Source organism: Ciconia boyciana, chromosome 3, assembly GCF_034638445.1.
Source record: "Ciconia boyciana chromosome 3, ASM3463844v1, whole genome shotgun sequence".
NCBI classification, from domain to species: domain Eukaryota; kingdom Metazoa; phylum Chordata; class Aves; order Ciconiiformes; family Ciconiidae; genus Ciconia; species Ciconia boyciana.
Window position 1 is genome coordinate 109,445,262 of NC_132936.1, and position 22,137 is coordinate 109,467,398.

Genomic DNA, 22,137 nt, shown 5'->3' on the forward strand with positions numbered 1-22,137 from the left:
ACTTCACACAGTTCCTGCCACTTCATGGGCTTCTCTGTGGCCTGTGAGTTTGAACTGGCTACTTCTATTACCAGGGATGTGTGCTAATTGAGCACAGGGGCTCTGTGTTGCCTTGTCCAGGTGCAGCTGAGCACCTGTGAGATAAACCCCCCAGAAGTTACAAAGCAGTGTCCTTAAAAACCCTGATGTCTGCTTCTGGGAGTCAGTGGATTTGTTGGGGACCCACATCCCTACAGGTCATGCACAGAAAGCATGCCAAGGGCCCAAAATCATCCCGTGTTCTGGTGCGTGTGCTCTGGAAGATGTTGGAAAGGCAGCTGCGTTTGCCAGTTGAGTGCCCTGCCTTGACTCTTGCTTCGTGTTTCATGCCGGTAAGGCCTCATCAGTTTACCACAAAGACGTATAACCTTGCTCATCAGCATGTTGTAAGCCTCGTTTTGTCAGAGTTGCCTCCGCAGCGTGACTGACTTTTTAACATTGCTGCTGAGTTTCTGTACAGTCAGTCTGGACTTGCAGGTTTCTTGGCTATTTGGTGTTGTGCTAATGAAGAAAGCAGTGGTGGTCAAGCAGCCCCAGTTAAGAACGCCCTCTCAGACTAAAAGTTAAAATACCTTGTGAGTTTTTCAGATGTCGGCAAAAAGCAAAATAACATAAGTTGATCCTAAATGCCTGTGGCAGACCCCGATACCTTGACACAAATGGCCTCTAGGAGCAGGAGTCACTTTTAGTGAGGTCCATTCTCTTTCTGCACAGTCATCCTAGGAGGTGCAGGTTATCATGTTACAACACGATGGCTAATACTTTCACATACCCCTGAGAATGGTTTTTTATAATGTTCAGAGGCTTGGCAGTGGTACACCATTGATGATAGAGCAGAAGTTTCTTTCAGCGTTTGGAATGCGCGTGCAAGTGTAATGTCTAGCCTTCTTGCAGGGTTATAACGTCATGATGGGAGTTTTACTCACTGTTCTTGCAAAGCCTGTTAATCTCTGGCTTGCAGTGATAGAATGGGAGGTTCTCTTAAAACCCCACTGTGGAATCAACAGGATTTTTTTATTAGTACTTTTAAATGCTGCTCATGGCTTTGGTGGGAATTTCTAAACACCACTGTTAATGTTATGTCTCTGTATTTTTTTCACCATTCCTTTCCACCCCTCTTCCCAGGACAGTGCTCTTAAGGTAGCTGTTTGTTTCTTGTTTCCTGGGATAGACTTACGGTTGTACGTGCATCTGTAAATGCAGAGGAATGATAGATTTTTATTTAAATGTCACAAGCGCATGTGCAGGTTGAGCTCTCAAGATTGAGGCTGGTAGCCTGGACTTTTTTCCAGTGTTGGGAGAGCAGCAGATAGATCTAATTCCTCCATAAGTCTTTATGAAATGAAAAGTTTGCCAGAACTGGTGGCTTTTCTCTGGGCTGTTGTAGAAGCCTTTGCTCAAAGGACAGGACTAATCTTTCGAGATGCCCCTACCCCTCCTCTTTCTTATGAGTGTAAATATTTGCTTGCTAAATCCTTCTGATTCTTAAAATAACTTACTTTTGGCTCAGCTGTGTCTTCTGCCCACTTGTAGTTGCTTTGCATTTGGGTAGTTGTTTACAGTAGCAGATGCTGAATCTTGATTTCTCTGAGTTCAATACTTGCGTAAGTGGTGTTTTACCATTGCACAGCTTTCTAGAGAAGCTACTGCCCCTTAGAATGAACTGGATTAAACCACGCTGTGAACCCGGGAGCGTTGGGATGACTCTCCAGAGGGTTCCTTCTGTGAGCTGTGTTTCCGTGACACAGTGCACGCTCCTAGACCTGAATGCTGTACTGCTCTCAGTGAGAAGGCGGGCTGGTGGATAACAGAGGCTTGTGCAGAGCACTCTCTGCTCTTGGGTTTGTGCAACCTGCCATCACACCAAAAGCCTCTGCCTCTGTGCAGCCTCTGTGCAGAGCTGCCCACTGCTCTTGGCAGTGCTGCTGGACAAAGCCAGGGAGCACTATGGCAACTGATGCTTAATTCCAAAGTATAAAAAGTTTCTCAGTGTGCTTTCTAGCGTATTCATACTTTGTCTTTCCCTTGGTAATTGGGAGGGGGTGCACAGAAACTTTCTCCTGCTGCAGCAGGAGGGTAGCTTAGGAGATGTTTGGGTAATACACAGGTTTTTTGCAAGAGTGAAAAGGAAGGAGTAGCTCTTTCCCTTTATTTTGCTACTTGTGCACAGGACTTCTGTTTGGTTCATTTCTAAAGGTGTGATGCCTCAGGTGCTACTTCTGGGTATGGAGAGTTTCTGAATGAGAATTATTTCCAAAACCTTCACTGGAGTGTGCTTGGGAGCAGGATAACCTGGCTTGTCTGAATGGAGGTGCATGTTTCTTTGTGTGCTGAAGAACTGGAGAATGCAGTGCCTGCACTGACTGCCATGTGCTTTTTCCCTTGGTAGATGATGCCTTCATCAACCCCCATCTCCAGAGGATTTTTGAGCGCGTACGTCAGAGTGCTGACTTCATGCCGATAAAGCAGATGATGGTGAGAAATATTCCTTTCTGTTTATCAGGGGAGGAGGGACAACAACAGAATAAACATAATCTGTGACATACCCCAGTAGGGGAGGCAGATGGGGATTTTTAAGAGTATTCTTTTAATAAATGTTGCATGTTTTTAATTGTGGGTAACATCTGATTCCTTATCTCAATTATGTGCTGCCTTTTCTCTCCAAAACACTGAAGCTCAGCTCTAGACAGAGGGAAAAATGTGGTGTTTTTTATATCCTGAGACTATGATGATGGAACAGGATGTTGCATACAAATATGATTACTGTATTTGATCAAATATGAAATTGTTGAATGTAGCCTCCTCTTCTGTTTCCTCTCTCTCGTCCTTCTCATGGATGTTAAACCAGTGTCTAGAAGTGCCTACATTTCATTTTAGAAACAGACTTACAAGCCTTAGTCTGATGGAAAATTAACAGCAACTTTGTCCTTACTTTTTTGGTTAAATCTAACCCACCATCAAGAAGAGCCAGAGTGAAGCAAACTAAGTCTGCTTTCTCCTATGTACATGTTCTCTCTTTGTGTCTACTTCCCTCTGTAAATTAAGATGTGAAGGGTGATGCAAAAGGAATTCCTGGCACTACTAATCTTCTGAAAGATACTGAGCAGAGCCAGAACTTGAATATGGCAGTCTGGCAATGTAGCAAAAAAGCTGTTAAAGCAGGCTGTGATGTTTAATTGTCAATATTGCCTTAGGGAGTCACTCTTGCATGCCTGGATTGCTTCTGTTCAGCTTGGCAGGATGACAAAAAAGGAAAAGTATCTAACTCCTTGCTCATTTTCTGGAAGATAACAAGTGGCACCAAAAAGGGGACTTTTGTATTGCTAGGACAGTGGTGTTTGTGCTCAAGATCTCTGTCCTTTAGGCCAGAGCAACAGAGCCTCACACAGATCTGACCAGCATCTGTTTAGTGCTGGGGGAGCACCGCTGGCTGGACCACTCCTTGCGATGGTGTGCAATGATGAGGAAGGGAGGACCATCTAGAAAGCAGGGTATAGGTACTCAGAACTGCTATAGGCTGTGTGAGTCACCTTAGAGGAATGTGATTTCCAATAGCAAAAATCTTAAATCTTTGCTTCCCATACCCTGATGCTTTGTTTTTATTTGCAGAAAACTCTGAACAATGACCTTGGCCCCAACTGGAGGGATAAACTGGAATCCTTTGAAGAACGCCCCTTTGCTGCTGCTTCAATTGGTCAGGTTCACCTGGCACGCTTGAAAAACGGGAAAGAAGTTGCCATGAAAATCCAGGTGGGCTTTACAGATCAGCCTTGTCTCTTGTCTGTGCCCCACAGGAGTGCAGGGGAACTGCATAAGTATGCTTACTGCTAGACAAATAAGAAATATTTTAATGCAAGTGAAAATTTGGGTCCAGCAATGTCTTACCTAGTGCAAGCAGAAGGGAGGGACAGATAAGGTTCTGCAGCTTGAGTCAGTTTCTGACTCCAGATGAGCAGGAGATGTCTCATAGGTCTATCACTGCAGCATGGGGATAATGGTGAGGGACTGCTTGTACTTCTAGGGGCTGTGTGTGAGGGTCCTACCTGCTCCATAGGTCAGTCCCCTCTCTGGGATGTGCACGTGCCACATACCCCTTTCTAGCCACAGCCCAAAGGTTAAAGAAGTTTTAAGTGACAAGCAGGCACTGACTGTTGAGCAGTGACAGTCTGATGATGCAGGAGGATGTTCACCAACTCACATGAAAGCTGCCAGCAACTTCAGGCAGGTGTTTCTAACAGAATTGAGTTCTGGAACTGAAACCCCTTGTACAACACGGTTTATAATCCAAAGGAGTGAGATCCCTTGCTGACTGAGCAGGGTCCAGGGCAAAGTTGGTCATCTGGTTGGTGTTTTTTGTAAAGTGGGGAGACTTTAGAAACAGTATGGATGGGTACTGGCGTCTTCTCAAGCCATTTGTGTCCAAAATACTCTTCTGAAGTTAGACCAAGGTAAAAGCAACAGAAAGTTAACCCTGTGGCATCAGCACACGTTCTGCTCCACAGCAGTGTAGGCTGGTCCCCTTCTTGACAGACAAGGTGAGAAAGAACAGAGGGAGGAACCTTTGCCAGGACTGGGCTGGGTCCTCACCGCTTGCCCTGCTGCTGTAGCTGAAACACTCTGGGGCCGTCAGTGGCATGTACTTTCAGCTGTGATAGGCAAATGACCGACTGCCATCTCTGTTGTCAGATTTGTGTGTCCGAGAACCTTTAATGTGTTGGAAGAGTCCCTGTCAGAGGACCTGAACAGGCCATTCTGGTTGTAAGGAGCTGCATCTTAGCCTGTCTCTTTGTCCCCCGTTTTAGATGCTGGGCTTTAAATAAGCTTTTAGAGGAGGGGTGTGTGGCTCAGGTATGCCCTGGTTCATTGCCAGGCTGTAGGTGGCTGTGTTGTGGGGGTCAGTGGATGTTGAGCTGGAAGGTGTTTTTATCTTACTCTGTACAACCAGGTCATCTAGTCTCAACACTACCCTCTCTCATTCTGTCCTGCAGTACCCCGGAGTTGCCCAGAGCATCAACAGTGATGTTAACAACCTGATGACTGTCCTGAGCATGAGCAATATTCTCCCTGAAGGTAAAAAGACAGAGACCCTTGGCAGGCCCTGTGTTCCCACTGGTGCATGTTGAGTTCTGTCAACCCCTTTTTCAAGCGGCACATTGCATACTTCTCTCCGTAGACTGGAGGGAGGAAACAGCCTCAAGGAAACAGTGAAAAGGACTTGAGAATTGATAAGTCTGCCCAGGAACAGATCTCCTGCAGAAAGCAGGAGAGGTAGCGGATGCGGGCAGTGGGTGCAGGGCCAATGTGGGGAGCCATGCTCTGCTCCCCTCTCCTGCTGCAGAGCTGCCACTGCCTTTGCTGGGCATGTGCCTGCTCCAGTGTCCACTCAGTGGGGTGGGAAGTGCACCTGCGTTGGTTTTACCTGGCCATGTATGTGCATGCACCTGCCAGAGTAACGTGCACTTGTCTCTGTGTGCTCTTACAGTGAGGGACCCATAGGGACTCTTGGCATAAAGTGTCTGGGTATACTCACTTCAATGGCTTTATAGGCATGAAGTGTGAGCAGTGCTCAGGTTAGGTAGTCTTGCTTTGTCCCTGTTATTTTCTGGTACATCTGGCAGAACTCATTCTTCTCCATGCTTCCTGCAGCCCTCCATGCGTGCCATTCTCTGCTCTGCCCAGTCAGAGTTGTGGAGAGGTGGAGAACTGTCAGACTTGGAGCTTGCTCAGTGTCCCAGTGCACTAAGTCCCTTTTCCCACAGGGAATGCAGGACTTACTACTCCTTTTTGCCAAATATCTGCCTGCAGCAGCTGTAAATCTTAGTGGGACTGTACAAATACTGCTTTAAAATCAGGCTGGGTGCTGACAAAACCTGGGGCTGTTCTCTGTGGTGGCTGGGCAGGGCCCTGCAGAGGCTGCTGCAGTCCCAGCTGTCTCTGGCCCAAGTAGATTGGTTTTCCAGCTCCAAGACTGAGAAGATGGACTTGGCAACTCAGGCCCTGGCTGTGTGCTGCTGCAGTTCACTGTCTTAGTCATGCTGACTGTTTCTGCCTAGCAGTGCAGAACTGCTCTTCCCAGTTGTAGGCAGATATGGTTTGGAGCCTTTTTTGCTGCTTTTGCCCAGGCTGGTGTTTACGTGCTTCTACTCCTTGGTGTGTGTCTCTGCACAGCCATGCCAGTATCAGGAACAGACAGCTTGGGCTGTGGGATGGGAGTCGGGGGAGGACGGAGCCCTGCGGCACAAAAATGGTGTGGATGTACCTTGCTTTAGGAGCAGCTGCATAGCCCTGGCCTGGGATTACCTGCAGAACCTCTATCTAGTTGGAAATACTCTTTGGCTCTCTGGGGCCTCAGGAGAGCAACCTGCTATCAGAGCTGGCTGGATAACAGGTTGCTCCTCAGCTGCAGCTCTGGAAGGCTTAGCCTGAGGGGCTCCTTTTTTTCTAAGCCTACTCTCTCCTCTGCTGTTTGACTTTCAGGTTTGTTCCCTGAGCATTTGATTGAAGTCCTGAGCAGAGAGCTGGCCCTGGAGTGTGACTACCAGAGAGAAGCTGCCTGCGCAAGGAAATTCCAGTATGTTCACACCATTGCCTTCAACCCCTCCTGTCTCTGTATGTGCGTGTGAAACGCAGGAGAGGTTGCTTAACTTCAGGGACAGTGGGGAGATGAATGCCGTGCCCTGGGATGTAGCACAGGGGAAGGGTGTGTGTTTGCGGCCTGAGCTGTCCCCTAGAATTACCACCTTGTCTCAGCCAGGCGTATTTTCAGTCAGCTGAAACATGACAGCATATCCTCTCTCCTTCAGCATGAGCCTGTCTGTTTCACCGCACGTGAAGGTACTGCAGTAACTCTTGAAGCCAGGCTGCAGTGCTGTTCTGTGTATTCTTTGTCAGCCTGTTGTAGGCTTCTCCCATCCTTTAGTCTAGGAGGTTTTTCAGTTCAGCTCTCTTACAGCAATTAATACCACCAGCACTGCCTGCTCCCTTGGCTTGCTGTAGCAGTGGGGTCCAGATTGTTTTTATATGACGGCTGGATGAGGGAGAGCTGCCGGAGGCTGGATGCCCCTCCTGTCCCTCTGCAGAACCGCCCGCGTGGCATTGCTCCCCTTAGACAAGGCGTGTTTCTTCCACGTGTGTAGTCTGGCCCTGAAGTGAAGAAGCGAGGCGAGCAAAAGAGCCCGGTGCCCCTTGATGTACCAGTCTGGAGCCCTCCTAATATCACTGCTCTGGCAGGAGATGTGACCTCAGGAGCTGGAAGTCACTGGTGTGGTTTCTGGTGACTTGATCCCTACTGTAACTCCTGAGGAAAATGTCTCCTGGCAGCCTCAGCCAGGGTGCAGGGAGAGGTTGTGTGAAGGGGCTGCGCGAGGTGCTGCGGAGCGGCCCGGCTGCTCTCGGGGCTTCTAACCTTTTCCTCTCCTTTCTCTTCCCCTAGGGAGCTGCTGAAGGACCACCCCTTCTTTTACGTCCCAAGAGTAGTGGATGAGCTGTGCAGCAAGCATGTCCTGACCACAGAGCTGGTGTCTGGCTTCCCCTTGGATCAAGCTGTAGGGCTGAGCCAGGAAATTCGAAATGAGGTATTGTGGGGTGGTCTTCCTTCTCCCCTCGCTCAGAGCGGCGTGCTCGGCCTGCCTGGTGACTGGTAGATCAGGGGATGCTTTGTGGAAGGGCAAACCCTGAGCAGTGCAAGGCAGGGCTGGAGTTGGGGATTGTCTGGAGCCTCTCAGAAGATTTCTGCGTAGGGAATTTGGCAGTGACGTTGGAGTCTCCTCAGGCTGGTCTAGGCCTTGCAGGTGCCAGCGTTGAGCAGGGAGGAGTTGGAGGGGTGAATGGCAAGGGCGGCTGAAGGGGAGGTAGCCTAGCTGTGTAACTCCTAGATGCCCTGTTTCTCTCTCAGATGACCTTAACATTGGGCAGGATTGTCAGCTAGGGGAGAGGGGTGTTGTTTTGCAGCTGCTCTTCTGGGCAGGAGTGCAGAATCATCTCCTGCCCTTGTGCAAGTGTTTGGGTGTCATCTCCTTCTGTGGGACTGACCTGTGCTGCACAGGGCTGCTGGAAAAGTACCTCTCTGTAAACAGGAGGGGGGAGGTGGGGATGGGTAGGTGGTGGTGCTGAATATAGCAAGGGATTGGAGTGCTGTGGTGGGACAAGCAGCTGCTCTAGTAGCAGAAATAACTGTCCTGGTATCTGGATCTTTCTTTTTTTTTTTTTTGGTCTTGGTGTAAGCTGTCAGCTGTTAGCAGGTCACTGGGGAAGAGGGCAGAGTATGTTCCTGTAGATAAACAGATCTCAGCACCATACTGGACTTGAAGCTATGCCAGAGCTGGCTGCCTGTGACCCCTGACCAAGCTGTCTGTTCTTAGGGCTTGTCCACTCCAATGAGCTGCTGTGTATCATCAGGGCTGCTTTTAAAAGGCTGTGTAAGGTGGGGTGTTGCTGGAGGAGCAGCCCTTCTTTCCTATAAGCGACTACCCTGGCTGACCCATGGCCCTCTGACTCAAATGGCAGTGTCCTGTAGCAGGGTCTGGCTTGCATTTGGTGTTCTCCCTCCCTCCCTCTTGGATATGATGTTTCATTCAGCTTTGCAGAAGCTGAAGAGGGGCAGAATGAGGCTGGCAGTTCTTCTGCTGAACAGGCTCCAGCTTAAATATCCTCACAGAAAAGCTCTGCTGTAGTATGTAATTCAGCAGTGGGCTCTTCAGGGACTGCTACCCTTGTTTCCCCCAGTCCCAAGGTGTGGGTCTGCTGCTCCTCCCTCAAGCTGGGTCAGTGCTGAGCTTAGCAGAAGACTTGGCTGAGGAGTACATGGTGGGTGTGTGTATCTAGTGAAGATCAGTAGATCAGTAATGGTTCAGTAATGAATGGTTCAGTAAACCATTACTTTCAGTAATGGTTTGGACCTAGCTCTGTATGTTGTTCAGCAGCATTACAGGAGAAGACTCTGCTCTTTAGTTTCTTTTGGGCCTTTAACTTAAAATGCTCTGGAACTGCATCTCATTTCCCCTGAACTGCATTGGCTTCATTTTGGCCAGGGCCCTGCAGGACTTTCCACCAGGGTAGGCTGTAATGCTCTGCTGGCCTCCCCCACCTCTGCTTCTGGATCCCTCTTTGCACTGTGAAGATGTTCCTTTACTCTCAAAGCAACAACCAAGTGCGCAGTCAAAGCTGGGGAGGTAAAAGGCAGGACCATGACACAAGTAACGTATGCAGTTGGACGACCCCTGGACCCTGCTGTTCTCAGATGCCAGATACAGGGTACCAGCCTCTCCAGAGGCACATCCAGGGGCTGACATGAACTACAGTTCAGGCTGATGTAAAACTTCCATGGCATCTTTGCTGTCTGCTAAGGATGATAAAATGGCAGGTGTGGGCTGGGAGTTGCTGGAAAGCACGCTCTCAACTCTTCAGGAGTTTTGCAGCATGGAGCAGATAGTTGCTGCCAGTGTGGTGATGTGTTCCCTTTTTGCTAATGCCTGCTGTAAATTACATGTGTGAGTAGGGCTTGCTGCCCTACTGACTTGCTTCTTTCTCTCCTTGCTTTTCAAGATCTGTCACAACATCCTGGTCCTGTGTCTGCGGGAGCTGTTTGAATTCAGGTATATGCAGACTGACCCAAACTGGTCAAACTTCTTCTATGACCCACAGTTGCACAAGGTAAGCCCAAGCAGCTGCTGTTCTAGCTGTACAAGGGCTGGTTTTCACCAGCTTTTGATTATTCCCCACTCCCAGAATATAACAAACCCTTACTGAGTTTATCTCAGATTCCTGTCCTTGAGCCTTGGGCAGGTAGGACAGCTGAAACCTGTCCCTTTGCCACTCATCCTCACTTGGTCTGGGTGGGAGAGCCAGACTCACGTAACCTTGGCTGGCTGCCTGTCTTTGGCCTTGGATCCAGTCACAGCTACTTCCTTAGCCTCAGGGTCTGTTTTGAAGCTGGTCGGTGGGAAGTTGCAGCTGGCAGTGCTCTACCAGGGCATTCCTGAGCCAAGGACTCTTTAGTTGAACGCTCTTGTCTTGTGCTGCGCTGAAGATAAGGGTGCCTGGGGAAGCAATTGCAGATGTCCTGCATGTTGGTTTGGCTGCTTGCTTGTGCCCTGCAGGTCAGATGGAATTGCTTGTTCATCCCTGAGGTCTGTGTTGGAAAGTGCTGGGAAAAGGTTCTGTGCTGCTCTGTCCCCATGCAGAAAGCCTGAGTGGAGTTAACAGCTGAGCAGGTGTGACAGTGTGAGCACAGGCCATACCTCCTCTGCCATGTACTAGTGCAAATGTTTGTGCTGCTGTCAGGAAATAAAGGAGTTAGGGGGAAGCTGAGCTTCCTGAAGACATCAGGAGTCGTCTTAAGGTCTGGCTCTACTTGAGTGGTTGACACTAATACAGATGGGTTTGTCTATTTCCAGGTGGCCCTGCTGGACTTCGGAGCAACACGAGGGTTTGATGAGAAGTTCACAGATGTCTACATAGAGGTGAGGACTTGCACTGTGTCCTAGAGTGCTGCACTGGGGTCTTAGAGTATTTGCAAAATTCTGCTTATATATTAGCTGTATCACATTGTATTTGAATCCACTCTGGGTGTGGAGGGAAGCAGAGCTGGAGGCAAGAGAGAGATCTCTGTTCCTGTTTCATCCCTTCCATAGCCTTCTGCATGTCTGCTGCAAGCCTCTGGCTATCTGAGTTCGGATGTCTGAATGACATGGCGAACGTGGAGAACTGTAATGTTGCTTATTGGGAGACTCAGGCAGCAGAGCATATCAGAGCACTCAGAATTCAGTGATTTTTATGTGAGGGTATGCAGGAATTGCTTGTCCTGTTCACTGTCTCTTCCTGTGACTTCTAGCTTGCTTACAGACTTAGAAATTTATGTGAAGTCATAAGTGCTTCCTTAGTAATCACCATGTTCTGCACTTGATAATTGAGCTGCAGGGGCCAGCAGATGTTGCCTAAAGCTTCTAATTTGGCTCTACTGTTTTGTTGGGGGAGGGGCTGATTGGTTCGTGAAGCTTTTTTGATGTCCCTTACATTCTCTGGGCTATGCGTAGCCCTACTGGGAAGAGTTTTGGAGAGCCAGCAGCTGTATCTTTTTGCCAGTAGCTCTTAAACTGGCCAACACGCAGACCCCTGAAGATGAGGGCAGAGGCAAGGAAGCGAGCGGGCAGCATGTGTACCTATAGCCTACGTAGTAGTCCTGTACTCGAAACATTTTTTCAGTCATCCCCTGGCTCTCCTGAAAGTGTTCCTCCTGTTTAGGTAATCAAGGCAGCTGCTGACATGGACAGAGAGAGAGTACTGAAGAAGTCCATTGACATGAAATTCCTTACCGGCTATGAAGTCAAGGTATGGAGCAGAAGGGTCTGCTTTTAGTGGTGGCTAGTGATAAGTTTGTTGCAGGTCTGTGGACTTCCCCAGATTTCTTGATGTGGTAAAAGCCAATGTCAGTCTGAAAGCCCTGTTGATAAGGATGAGGGCGGAGGGCAAAAAAGGTTTTGGCTTTTGTTCTTTCACTTCCTTTTGGGAGCGGGAGCAGTAATGATGATACAGCTAGCCCCAAAATCACTGTCCTTCCTTCTGTCCCCCAGCAAGACCCTGCAGGTGGTGATGACTGCTGAAATTTCATGACTGGGCAGATGGTCTTCTGGAAGGTTTAGCTGCTTGAAACTGTATTAACCAAATGTTCGTCAGTCTTGCTGGGGGCTGGAGGTTACCTTTGTTGTGGGTATAGCTAGGCATTTCTACTGAGCTGCTGCTGTTAGCGCTAGCATTTCTCCTTTTCCTCCCTGGTGGTTAAAATGGCTAGTGATGTTATTTATGCCTCTTTCCTTTTGGGCAGGAAATGGAAGATGCCCACTTAAATGCTGTCCTCATCCTGGGAGAGGCTTTTGCGTCTGAGGAACCTTTTGATTTTGGCAACCAAAGCACCACTGAAAAGATCCATGGTTTAATCCCAGTCATGCTGAAGCATCGGCTTGTCCCTCCGCCAGAGGAGACCTACTCTCTTCATCGGAAGATGGGGGGTTCTTTCCTTATCTGCACCAAACTGAAGGCCAAAATTCCCTGCAAAAATATGTTCCAAGAGGCATATAGCAAATATTGGAGCAGTAGGGGCAAGAAGCCAGAGGATTAGTAAGAATGAACTAACATGTCTTGTTCTGAGGGCACAGTTCATCTGAGCCTTGCAGAGAGCGTTCTAGCCTCCCATGCGTTGCACCCCAGCTCTCCATCCTCTTGAGATGCAGCAGCCTGTGCCCTGGAAGCCAAGTGTGCGTTTCACAAGGACAAAGCTGTTCTTTCATGCTGTGTCTGTCCTACACTGACTGCCAGTACAGTCCGCAGCTTGCAGGAAACTATCTTCTTGAGTGCTTCTGTACTGTTTCAAGGCACCAGCCAACTACCTTGAATGCATTTTTAATGTTGTGATGGTGGCTGCATATTGATTGGGTTTTATAACGAGTAGGGGAAGGAGGTCAAGAGCAGAATTTAGTACTGAAACCTGTTTGTAATTCTCAAAAAATTGTTTTTTAAAAACCTTCCCTCTTTCATGCTAAGGTGGAATTCAAGTAGTTTTCATACTGTGAATTATAGAATGAAATACCAAGGTGTACCCTACCACAGACACATTCAGCACCTCCCCCCCTTTTTGCAAGTCAAATGGTGGCAGTCTGAGAACCCTCCTGGAGTTTACTGACATTGATTTAATGCAAGGGGGGTGTGTGTGTACATAGGATGAAGTTTTATGCTTTCTGCCTCTCTTTGGCTTGCAAGCTAAACATAGGAAATATTTTAAAAATCTGAGAATTGAGTGCCAATCTCTTTTAAACACACATGTACACTCACACAACCCATCTCAGTTCTGGGAGTCAAATATGTAATCAACAGAGCTATATCTGAGCACAAATAGTGGGATTCTTCACTGTCTGGTAGGTATCAGCTTTCCTGAGGGTGAGTTAGATAAGCTACAACTTTGACACCAATTGCTTGCTGGACTCCTAACCAAGAACCTAGTCTGTCCATCTCTGTTTTCCTGTAATGCAGAACTTATGGCAAGGCAGACAAACACGTAATGTCTCTCATGAGCATTTCAAGCTTTTGCTGAAATGTCACACGTTTAAAACCAGACGCACAGCTTTAAACTACTGGAGTCAAGCTAGGAAATTTTCTTTCTTAGATTTTTGTACAAAGCCTGTACCTGTACAACTTCCTGATTTCAATAAAAAAGTGCTTGTGCGGTGGGCCTTCTGCCTGCAGTTTTTTCATCTTCTGGTGTGGTAATGAATAGCCAAGTGAACAATGTCCTGTTCTGTGGGATAAACAGGAGTTGAGCAGAAGGAGAAGCTTCCAGGTCTCCTCTTGTTGCAGTTGTTTGCTCAAAGCCTCACTACTACCCTTGTAAAGCCATCTATCTATGGCCTGTTTATTCCTTCATCTTTCCATTGAACTGTGTCACTAGTGCTAACAGTGATGGTGACAAGTTTACCAGGAGCCAGAGGGACATCAGCCTGAACATCTGTCTGGCCATGAAAATCCCTGGTCATTGACTTGTTTTCCTTTGTTTTAATTAATTGCTCTGTTACCAGTCTCCTGTACACAGGTCTTTTTGCCTTTCCTCCACTTGTGAAGAAAGAGTGGCTGTTGGGAGTTGATGCTTACCTGGTGCTAGTAAGGCAGATGTCCTTATCTGGCAAGTGCCAGATATTTAGCAGGAGGCTCAGCTGGTCCTACTCAGTTAACAGAGCCCAGGAGTGCAGAGGTTGTATGATCTTAAACTTCAGTACATAAGAAATCCTGACTGCTGACACTTCCAGAGGTAAAGAACAGGTAAGTGAATAAATGGTCTCTTTGAGGAGGGACCTTTGAGAAATAGGAAAACGGGTTATTGTACTACCTTTATTCGCAGATCATAAACATGTAAATGGCTTCATTTAAGACTTGGTGGAGAAAGATTCAGTACTGTTTAATTCAGCTAAAAGTACTTGTCAGGTTATTCCTAACCTGTTGAGAGGAGTGAACTTTGCTGTTCAGTGAAGTAACAGTTTTGCATTAAGCTGTTTAACTTTGTACACTGATAGAGTAACTTCCCGTGTTGTTTTGGGTTCTGATAGACATTCTTTAGTTTTTCTCCTTTGGATCTAGACCTTGCAGCTGTAAAAACAGTGGAATTGTTTGAGATGTTAAATGCTTATGTTAAAGGTTAAAAAGCAAAGTATAAAAAGCTGACAAGGGAACTGGATTAGGTGAGCTTCAGAGCAAAATTTCTGAAACTGAAGATTCAGAGCCACTATGTTCAGAGAACTTGCCAAGAAGGCAAAATAACTTGAAGAGCACTACAGTTCACTCTTCCAGTAAGCACAACTAGGTGAGATTCGTATGTGCTTGTTCATGTGACCACAGATCTTTTATATACCATGCTGGGGCATGAGTGTTTAACTCTCAGCAAACATTTCCCTTCCCTAGAGAGAGGGGGTGTTTAAGAATAACATCAAGCTGAACAATAGAGTAGTTTTGCATTTGCCTAAAGGGGAGCAACTAGCAGAAGGTAAGACTCTTCTTTATTAGAAGAGCTAATTAGAGCGCTCAGTCCCTAATTCTCCTGGCCTTTTGTGTATGTTCTAAAAGCATTAATAATTCCTATAGATTTGTCCAGAGAAATTTGTGACATGAGGAATTACATGTCAGTGTAACAGCCATGGAGAAAAGGTGGGCTAGAAAGACTGTGCTCTGGCTTCAAGTCAAAGAAGTCATGACATTTTTACAGTGGGCAAGAACACTTGATCACTGCTGCTTGCTCTGTACCAGATAGTGTGTTTGCTTGAACTACACATGTAGGTTGAGGATATGAACATTTCTCTGCTGCAGCAAGCTTCTAAGTTCTAGAAGAATCCCCTTGCAGAAAACAGTTCTTTGTTCCACAGGGCAAGTGGGAGGTTAAATCTGCTTCTCTGAAGACAGGGATTTTCCATTCTAAAGAATCAAGATTTGGCCTACATGTGGTAGCAGTGATTTTCCTGCCTTCTTTCTTTAGTCAACCTGGCTGCTGCATCAGAACAGAAAGTGAATGCTGAGGAGCTGAACAGGAAGCCTACATGCAGTTCACTTTCTGCTCTTCTAATATCCAAATCCCTTGACAACAGAAGGCCCATTTCCCAAGACCTTCACAGCTGTGATGGTGCAACTGGAACCCTGGGAAATCAGAAGTATAGCACTGATTGATTGTAAAAGTCGGAGCACAGGAGCCATGGTGTTTCACAGAGCTACAGCAGCTCAGAGAGACCTGCAGTGGCCTAAATGGGATGAGCCCATGGCCTTAAATCCACATAAGCTAGAGTGTGGGGGCTGAGAAGGACTGTGGAGTAAGGTAGCCTGTGGCCACATAAGTGGGAATCATGCTGACTGTTCCTGGAGGGGATTGCTGGTGGTCTTTGGAAATGGGAGAATGCCCAGGCTGGCACCTGCTGGCAACACAGGATCAATAACAGCATAGTCCTGCGTTCCTACTCTGGGGGCAGGGGGTGGGGAGGGGGTGACTGAAGCATATAATCGAAGCTAGGACTTTTACCAACAGGATAATGAATGAAGAGGAAGATGTCCCAACAGGCAGTCTCTGGTGTGGAGAAAATCCCAGGCTGCCTTGGGAGGAACTGGTGGATGATGTGAAAGTGTCAGGGCACATGCAAAACTTCACAGGTATTTTGAGATACACTTAAAGATGCATGAAAGTCAATTTGATGCTGGTAGCTCAGAAATAAGTAAGAATCCAGCTTCTAACACTAGGGCAGCTGAAACATTTGACAGGTAACTAAATGAAGGAGGAACATCAGAAACAATGACTACAACTATTGACACAGAACAGATGACCTAAGAAAAAAGTCAGGAAACCTGTAGTTGATTAAGTTCAATACACTAAAGTATAACATGGCTTGACTTTGAATTTGGTAATTTGGTTCTGGTAATTTTTTCTGAAAGCTGTTAGAGCTAAATCGATTTTCTCATATATTCCTTTTCTTCCCACTGTGTACTTATGCAGATGTGTTACAACGTGCTGGTTTTATCTTCAAGAACACCATTATTCCCCTTTCCATTTCCTCCTCAAAGCTTAATCGGGGGAGGTAGGAAAAAAAGACAAAACATCTGCATTTCTAACAGTTCCCTGTTTTATTGCAGTACATCAAAGTAGGTTAATATTAAGTGTGTTACCAACATAAAATAGTGGTGGTAAGTCATTTTTACATTGTTGACTTTTCCACCTTAAATATTTCTGTGCAAAAGAATCTACATCATTGTTCTGTAGCAGAGAATCTCTTACAATGTCCCCTACAACATTGAGGGCATTAAACAAAATAATGAGAAGAGGCAAAAAGCAGAATCTTTCCCCCACACGCACACTTGTCAGCTTTTATACTCTAAAACAAAAAAGTGATTACATCTATGCCATGCAAAACTGTACAATAATATTACAATGAAAAACCTAAAAAACATTTTAAAAATAAATGATATGAAACTGTCATACATAAAAAGGCAGGTATAATTGCTCTGAAATACCAACACGGGTTTGTGGATTTCTTCCCTGTGGATGAGACTTTCTTAAATGCAGAATGAAAATAGGTTGCACTGAGCTGCAGCTGGAATGAAGACAAAGTAGAGTTGGAATTTAGACTGGAAAGCCTGCAGCAGAGCAGTTTCTGGGGGTGTTTATCAAATACAGTGTGAACACAAAGCACGCAGAAGGGTGCAGTTGTGTTAATGCAGAAAGTTGTCCCATTTTCTCCATGGAACTGACTCCTATTAAAAAAAACCACAGCAGAAGCTACTATGTGCCACTTCGATTCTCAGACTAAGGCTCAGGAGGTGTGGGTACTTGCACTGCAATAAATTTTATCCTTAATGTATTAATTTAAAATTAAACAGCATGCATAAAATGGAAAAAAACCTTCTTCCACCCAAGAGCATGTTTGTCCTGTCATTCAGGGTCTGGCCATGCAAGACAATATGGTGCCAGAAACTGTTTCTGCATTAATACTCCAACTGTTTTGTTTTGAAAGGCTGACACACTCTGTGAACCAGTTAGGTGTGGTTAAACTACATTTCCGTAAATACCCTATGCTTTCTGGACTTTTTTGGTATGACAAGACCCTTAACTTCCCTCTGCCATATACCTGAGAATAACATACCTGGCTTGTAATTTTATCAGAATCAAATCAAAGAGATAACATTCCTGACTCAGTTTTGAAACTCGTTAAAATGGGCAAAATGCACATTCATAACAAGCCACAGCAATTAACTGAGAGAAAAAGAAGCAACTACTTCACCACAGCCTTAGGAATGTTTTTTTGAAACCACCAGCTGTCTTCTACAGGTCAAAGGCAGTAGAGAAGAGAGTACTATAACCCTGCTTTTGGGTTTATGAAATGTAGAAGGAAGCCATATATCTGTGTGCACATACATGCAGGGGAAAACTATTTACCAACCCTTTTTCATTCTATAACCTGGAATCCTTAGTAGCTGCCTGAATCTGTTCAGATCCTTTGTTGCCATCAAAAGAGAAAAAAAAATGCAAAAACCCAACAACCCATATATTTAAGCAGTGTCAAAAATGCAAACACCTTCAGTCTCAGCCAAAAGGAAAAAATCAGCTAGATACATACTGTGTACAGAGAACATATGCTACAGTCAAAAATTCAATAGGAGATTTTAAGCTCCCTGAACAAAATGCAGCCCTCTAACTGTGAAGTTGAAGCAATGCTACAGTGCAAAGTAGCAAACATCAAACCTTAAGAGACAACTGTCTTTGAGACACCAGTCAAGAGTCTTACAGTTCAAATGACCAAGTTACTTTTCCTAGCCCAATGAGTATTTAAAAAGCTCAGCTACAGTATGCATATGTTTTCAGTGTTCATACCAACAAAAAAAAAGATGAGTGTGGTTTAAAATTGAGTGTATAATCAAATGGTCCCCAAATATATAAAACTAGTTAAGTCCTAGGACAATTTTTCTCTTTTCAAATAAGTGATGTGGTCATTTGCTTTTCAACTGAGAGAACAGTTGCTGTTTCTCTTTTGAACAGATGTGTATAAAAATGCACAGTACCAAACTAATGATTAAATATAGTACTCCTAAAGGAGACTGCCGAGGCTTAGAAATTGTGGTGTACAAACAGTGTAGGCCTGTGGAGCTCTCGTCCTCTGGAGCTTAGTTTTGTAACACAGCTGACCTATGCTCTGGCTGAAAATGTCAGTTTTTGATATCAATAGATTGCAGGGGTTTACTCGATTTAACTGTTTGCTGTGTCATGGCTCTTTGGGTTCCATTTTCAGATAGAGCATTAGCTCAACTGCAAAAAAAAAAAAATCCACAAAAAAGATCCTGTGACCCTCTCTCAGGGGACTGTCACACAGGCTACTCTGTCTCAAATGACTGCTGTTTAAATGCCTTCTCTCAATGTCAAAATAAGATTAATGTTTAAATACAACATACAGTAAATACAAAGCTAGTCTGCAAAGGCTTTGAAAAGTGTGTGGACATGCTTCACCAAAAGGAGGGAATTGTGGGGAAAAAGCAGTGGCTATACTTGAAGCAATATGCAGCCTTTAAAAAGAAGCTGATGTGGAATTTTAATAATGCCAATAACGCCCTGCCTATCCGTCCCTCAGAAAGACTGAAAACTATTCTGGGAGGAATTAATTTCAACTGCTTAGCTGTTTGCTAAAGCTTTTAATATTAAATGCCAGGCTTGCAAAAGTAGTAGCTTTGAAGTGAAAACAAACAACACAACCAGCTTGCTACTCTGAAAACCCCAAACAGGAGAGAGACAGGCTTTTGATATGATAGTTTCTAAAAAAATTCTTGAATTCCTGTCCCAAAATAACATTGAATGAGCTTAAAGTTGGACAAGCCTCTTGATTCAGAGTGAAAGAGAGATCTTACTTATGAGACCCAGCATGATTAAATGGATTAAACGATCTGTGTCTCGTTCCCTATTTCACATTTAGATCATGCCTGGAAATTACTGTACATGGTATGAACTTACCTATAACTTCCATTAGGGAAGACAGAAACTGGAAAACTCCAAACATCTCTGTGTGGGTGAAACACTATATACTGCTGACTGCAAGAATATGGAATGGTTTAATAAGAGCCATAACAAGTTTCCGAAACCCACAAAAAACAGTATTCTAAATACAAAAAGCCCTTATGTGTTTGAGTATGGTCATAGGATAAAGCCAGCAACAATACTACTGAGAAGAGAGGCTCATTTGAACACACTCCCAAATGAAAACCACATCTGCCTTGCTAACTAAAGAGAAGAGACATCTTCCTCTTACCATCCATTTGTACATCAGTCTCTCACTTTATTCTGTTGACTGCATGACCAGCTTCAGCTTTTTATTTATTTTTGCAACTTCAGTGGGCTCTGTCTTCCACTGCAATATTTTCTGCCCTCCAACCTGACCTGCTATTGGAACCAAACAGCAGGTGAGCACATAGAAACAACTGCAAATTGCACAAACCCACAGCACGGGTGGGGAGGGAGAGGAAAACCAACCTTGCCAGCATGGCAGTTGTGGGTGACCAGGCATCTTCGACTACCACAGTGTGAACAGTGTGAGGTCAGTCTTCAAGGTTCTTCGTTGCTACAGTGACAGCATAGCCAGCCACGGCTAGCTTCGGGCTAAGGGCACTCGTTTGGCTGATGTGTATTAGCAACTAGTATTTGGTAACAACAGGTAACAGTTTTCTGGTTAGGGATGGTCAAGGAGATGTGGAAGACTGCTCCCTTCCGAGTTAAACCTGCTCAAAGGCTGACCCAGGGAAACAGTTTTCCTGCTGAATCCTGCTGCATTGAACTCCCTTGCTGCCTTAAGGACCTCTACTGTAACATGCCGTAGGGTTCCTCAGCTGCACAGCTAGCACGCGAGAAACCAGGGCAGCCACCTGGCTGACTGGTGCCCTTGGTTGTCAGGGCAGGAGGTTGCTTTCCAATCGTTGTCATTTTTGCAAAGGATGGGGATTTAACATGAAAGGAGGAATTACAGCTTCAGTTATGCTACCGCCAGAAGTAAAGCAATGTTGTGAAAACACTGCAGGGACCTCTCCCGGCAGTGCAGCGAGTGCTACGCAAAAGGAATATCTGTCCTGCGAAAGGTTTTAGGCCAGGCCTCCGAGTCTGTATATTACCGAGCATGAAAACAGGGACAACACAAATCTTAAATTAAAGGCTCTCTTAAATAAGCATCCATCTTCTGCTGCATACACAATGCTTTTTTTCTTTGAATATATACATACGTATTTTACTCTAACATCTGCGTATTTATTTAAACTCTGTACTGTAGTAAAATATGCATCATTTTAATCAATAAGGATTTGCTGGCGACAATCAGATTGACATTCAAACGTGGTGGCTGAAAGCTTTTATGTGCCTCTGACATACTGATCATTCCCCATGCAGGGGAAGGGGTCTGTGCTACTTTTGTACAGTACAATGAGCTATTGTATGAAAACAAAATCCCTCTGAATTTTCTCTTGTTGATACTGGTCTGGTCTACTTAAGCTACTTTTTGGGAAGTGGAAGGGGGGTGGGATAAATATGTCTTTAAAAATGAAGCAGCTGTAACCACAAAAATGAAACCAATACTAATACAAATCTACAGCATCTGATATTTACCAACACCCTAGCTTTGCTCGTTTGCTGCTGTCAAATCTGGGGAAGGGAGGGTGAGGCAGTGCTGAACGGTGCTGAAGACGACCAGCTTTCACCTTCCTCTGTACCCCACTCCCAGATCACTTCCAGACAGGGAATGGGGAGGGTTAGGATGATGAAGGTGAGAACTGGAACAAGTGTAGGGGACAGCCATGGGGACAGCAAGCTGCTGTGACGTCAAATCTGAATGCTGAAGCAGTTCATGAGTCCCAACTCACGTGGTCAGAGCTCTCCAGGGAGAGGCTCTTGGTCTTGTGAGGAGAAACTGGGCTGGGAGGGCTGCTGAGGTTGGAGCTGTTCGATGCAGTAGAGTGTCTCGGAGAGTCAGAGTCCTGCAGCTCAAAGACACAGAAGAACACCAGTAAGTAACAGGATAGCAAGTTTGAGAGTGATTGAGGGTGTCTGAGCAACAGGTGACCGGAATCAAAGGCCTCCACATATTTTGCTTGTGTCCAGAAATACTGAGGAATTCTTTTTGCTCAGAATTTCCTGGTCCAGGGAGACTTTAGAGTAAGCGTCAGATCACTCTGCTTTCAGCAGGCGTAACTGATGCTGACGTAAGGACACAGCACCTGCAGGATTCTTGCAGTCTGAATGTTGCCGAGGGCCTCCTGGTCAGCAGAGTGTGCAAATTCAGGTTGCTTGTGAAGCTACAATGGCTCCTGCCTTTTCACAGATTATGATCTGAGATGCTCTTGCACTAAACTGAGAAATCTTTGTGGTATGGGCTTCATCACAGCTACCTTTTCTACGCCACTCCCAGGATATTCATTTAAAGCATCCTATCAAGTTACTCTAGTCGCATCTTCCAGAGTACAGTAGAATGCAACTATGTCTGAGCTTGAGTTTGGGTTGACAGTTGCCTTCCAGCTTCAACTGGAAGGATATATTCAGTACCATGAAAAGCCTGGGTGATCTCTTAATTTTCTCACTGCTTGGTAAGAAAATAGGCTGGGGAAGTTTTGCTGGCCAACTTCAGATTGAACCCTCCCACGTAAGACATTCTTGGTGGGAGGGACTGAGTTTAGCACAAAGCAGGATTGCAGTCCTATCATAATGAGTGTCTTGTTCTGCACAGAATATAAATTATTAAATCCAGTTTATGCTCTAAATGAAATTATTATATGATAATTCTTAAACTACCTTGTTAACTTCAGGCACTCTGACTACAAAATGTCTCCTGTGAAATGGTTGCTAAGATAGCGTAGGAGTCTGCAAATAAAGGGCAGAAGGAATATCACCACTTCAAGCTGTGATAGGTCACTATCAAGCTGTTACTTTACTGGGCCAGTATTTTTGGGAGCCTCACTACCCATGTATCTCCACGTAAGGAGCACAGAGAGCATTTTCTGCATGTTAAATACCAGGACCAGAGTTAACACAGTTTGACCAAAGTCTTTTGCCAGGATGCCTTG

At 45.6% G+C, this 22,137-nt stretch overlaps 2 protein-coding genes across 8 annotated transcripts in view; one reads left to right on the forward strand and one right to left on the reverse strand.

The window, feature by feature from the left end:
- COQ8A (coenzyme Q8A) overlaps positions 1 to 13,255 on the forward strand; it is a 48,599-nt gene extending 35,344 nt beyond the window's left edge. Inside the window, exons 7-15 of the mRNA XM_072857065.1 lie at positions 2,429 to 2,514; positions 3,649 to 3,789; positions 5,028 to 5,109; positions 6,517 to 6,610; positions 7,472 to 7,613; positions 9,583 to 9,690; positions 10,434 to 10,499; positions 11,281 to 11,367; positions 11,861 to 13,255. Coding sequence (XP_072713166.1) covers positions 2,429 to 2,514; positions 3,649 to 3,789; positions 5,028 to 5,109; positions 6,517 to 6,610; positions 7,472 to 7,613; positions 9,583 to 9,690; positions 10,434 to 10,499; positions 11,281 to 11,367; positions 11,861 to 12,154 — 1,100 coding nt within the window. The 3' untranslated portion in view covers positions 12,155 to 13,255. The remainder of the gene's footprint in view (positions 1 to 2,428; positions 2,515 to 3,648; positions 3,790 to 5,027; positions 5,110 to 6,516; positions 6,611 to 7,471; positions 7,614 to 9,582; positions 9,691 to 10,433; positions 10,500 to 11,280; positions 11,368 to 11,860) is intronic.
- A 2,891-nt stretch (positions 13,256 to 16,146) lies between these two features.
- CDC42BPA (CDC42 binding protein kinase alpha) overlaps positions 16,147 to 22,137 on the reverse strand; it is a 192,976-nt gene continuing 186,985 nt past the window's right edge. For 4 of the 7 annotated variants that reach the window (XM_072857060.1, XM_072857062.1, XM_072857061.1 and 1 more), the window contains one exon: positions 16,147 to 21,060. In XM_072857060.1, coding sequence (XP_072713161.1) covers positions 20,923 to 21,060 — 138 coding nt within the window. In that variant the 3' untranslated portion in view covers positions 16,147 to 20,922. The remainder of the gene's footprint in view (positions 21,061 to 22,137) is intronic. The other 3 variants (XM_072857064.1, XM_072857059.1, XR_012041682.1) reach the window with 2 other exon arrangements.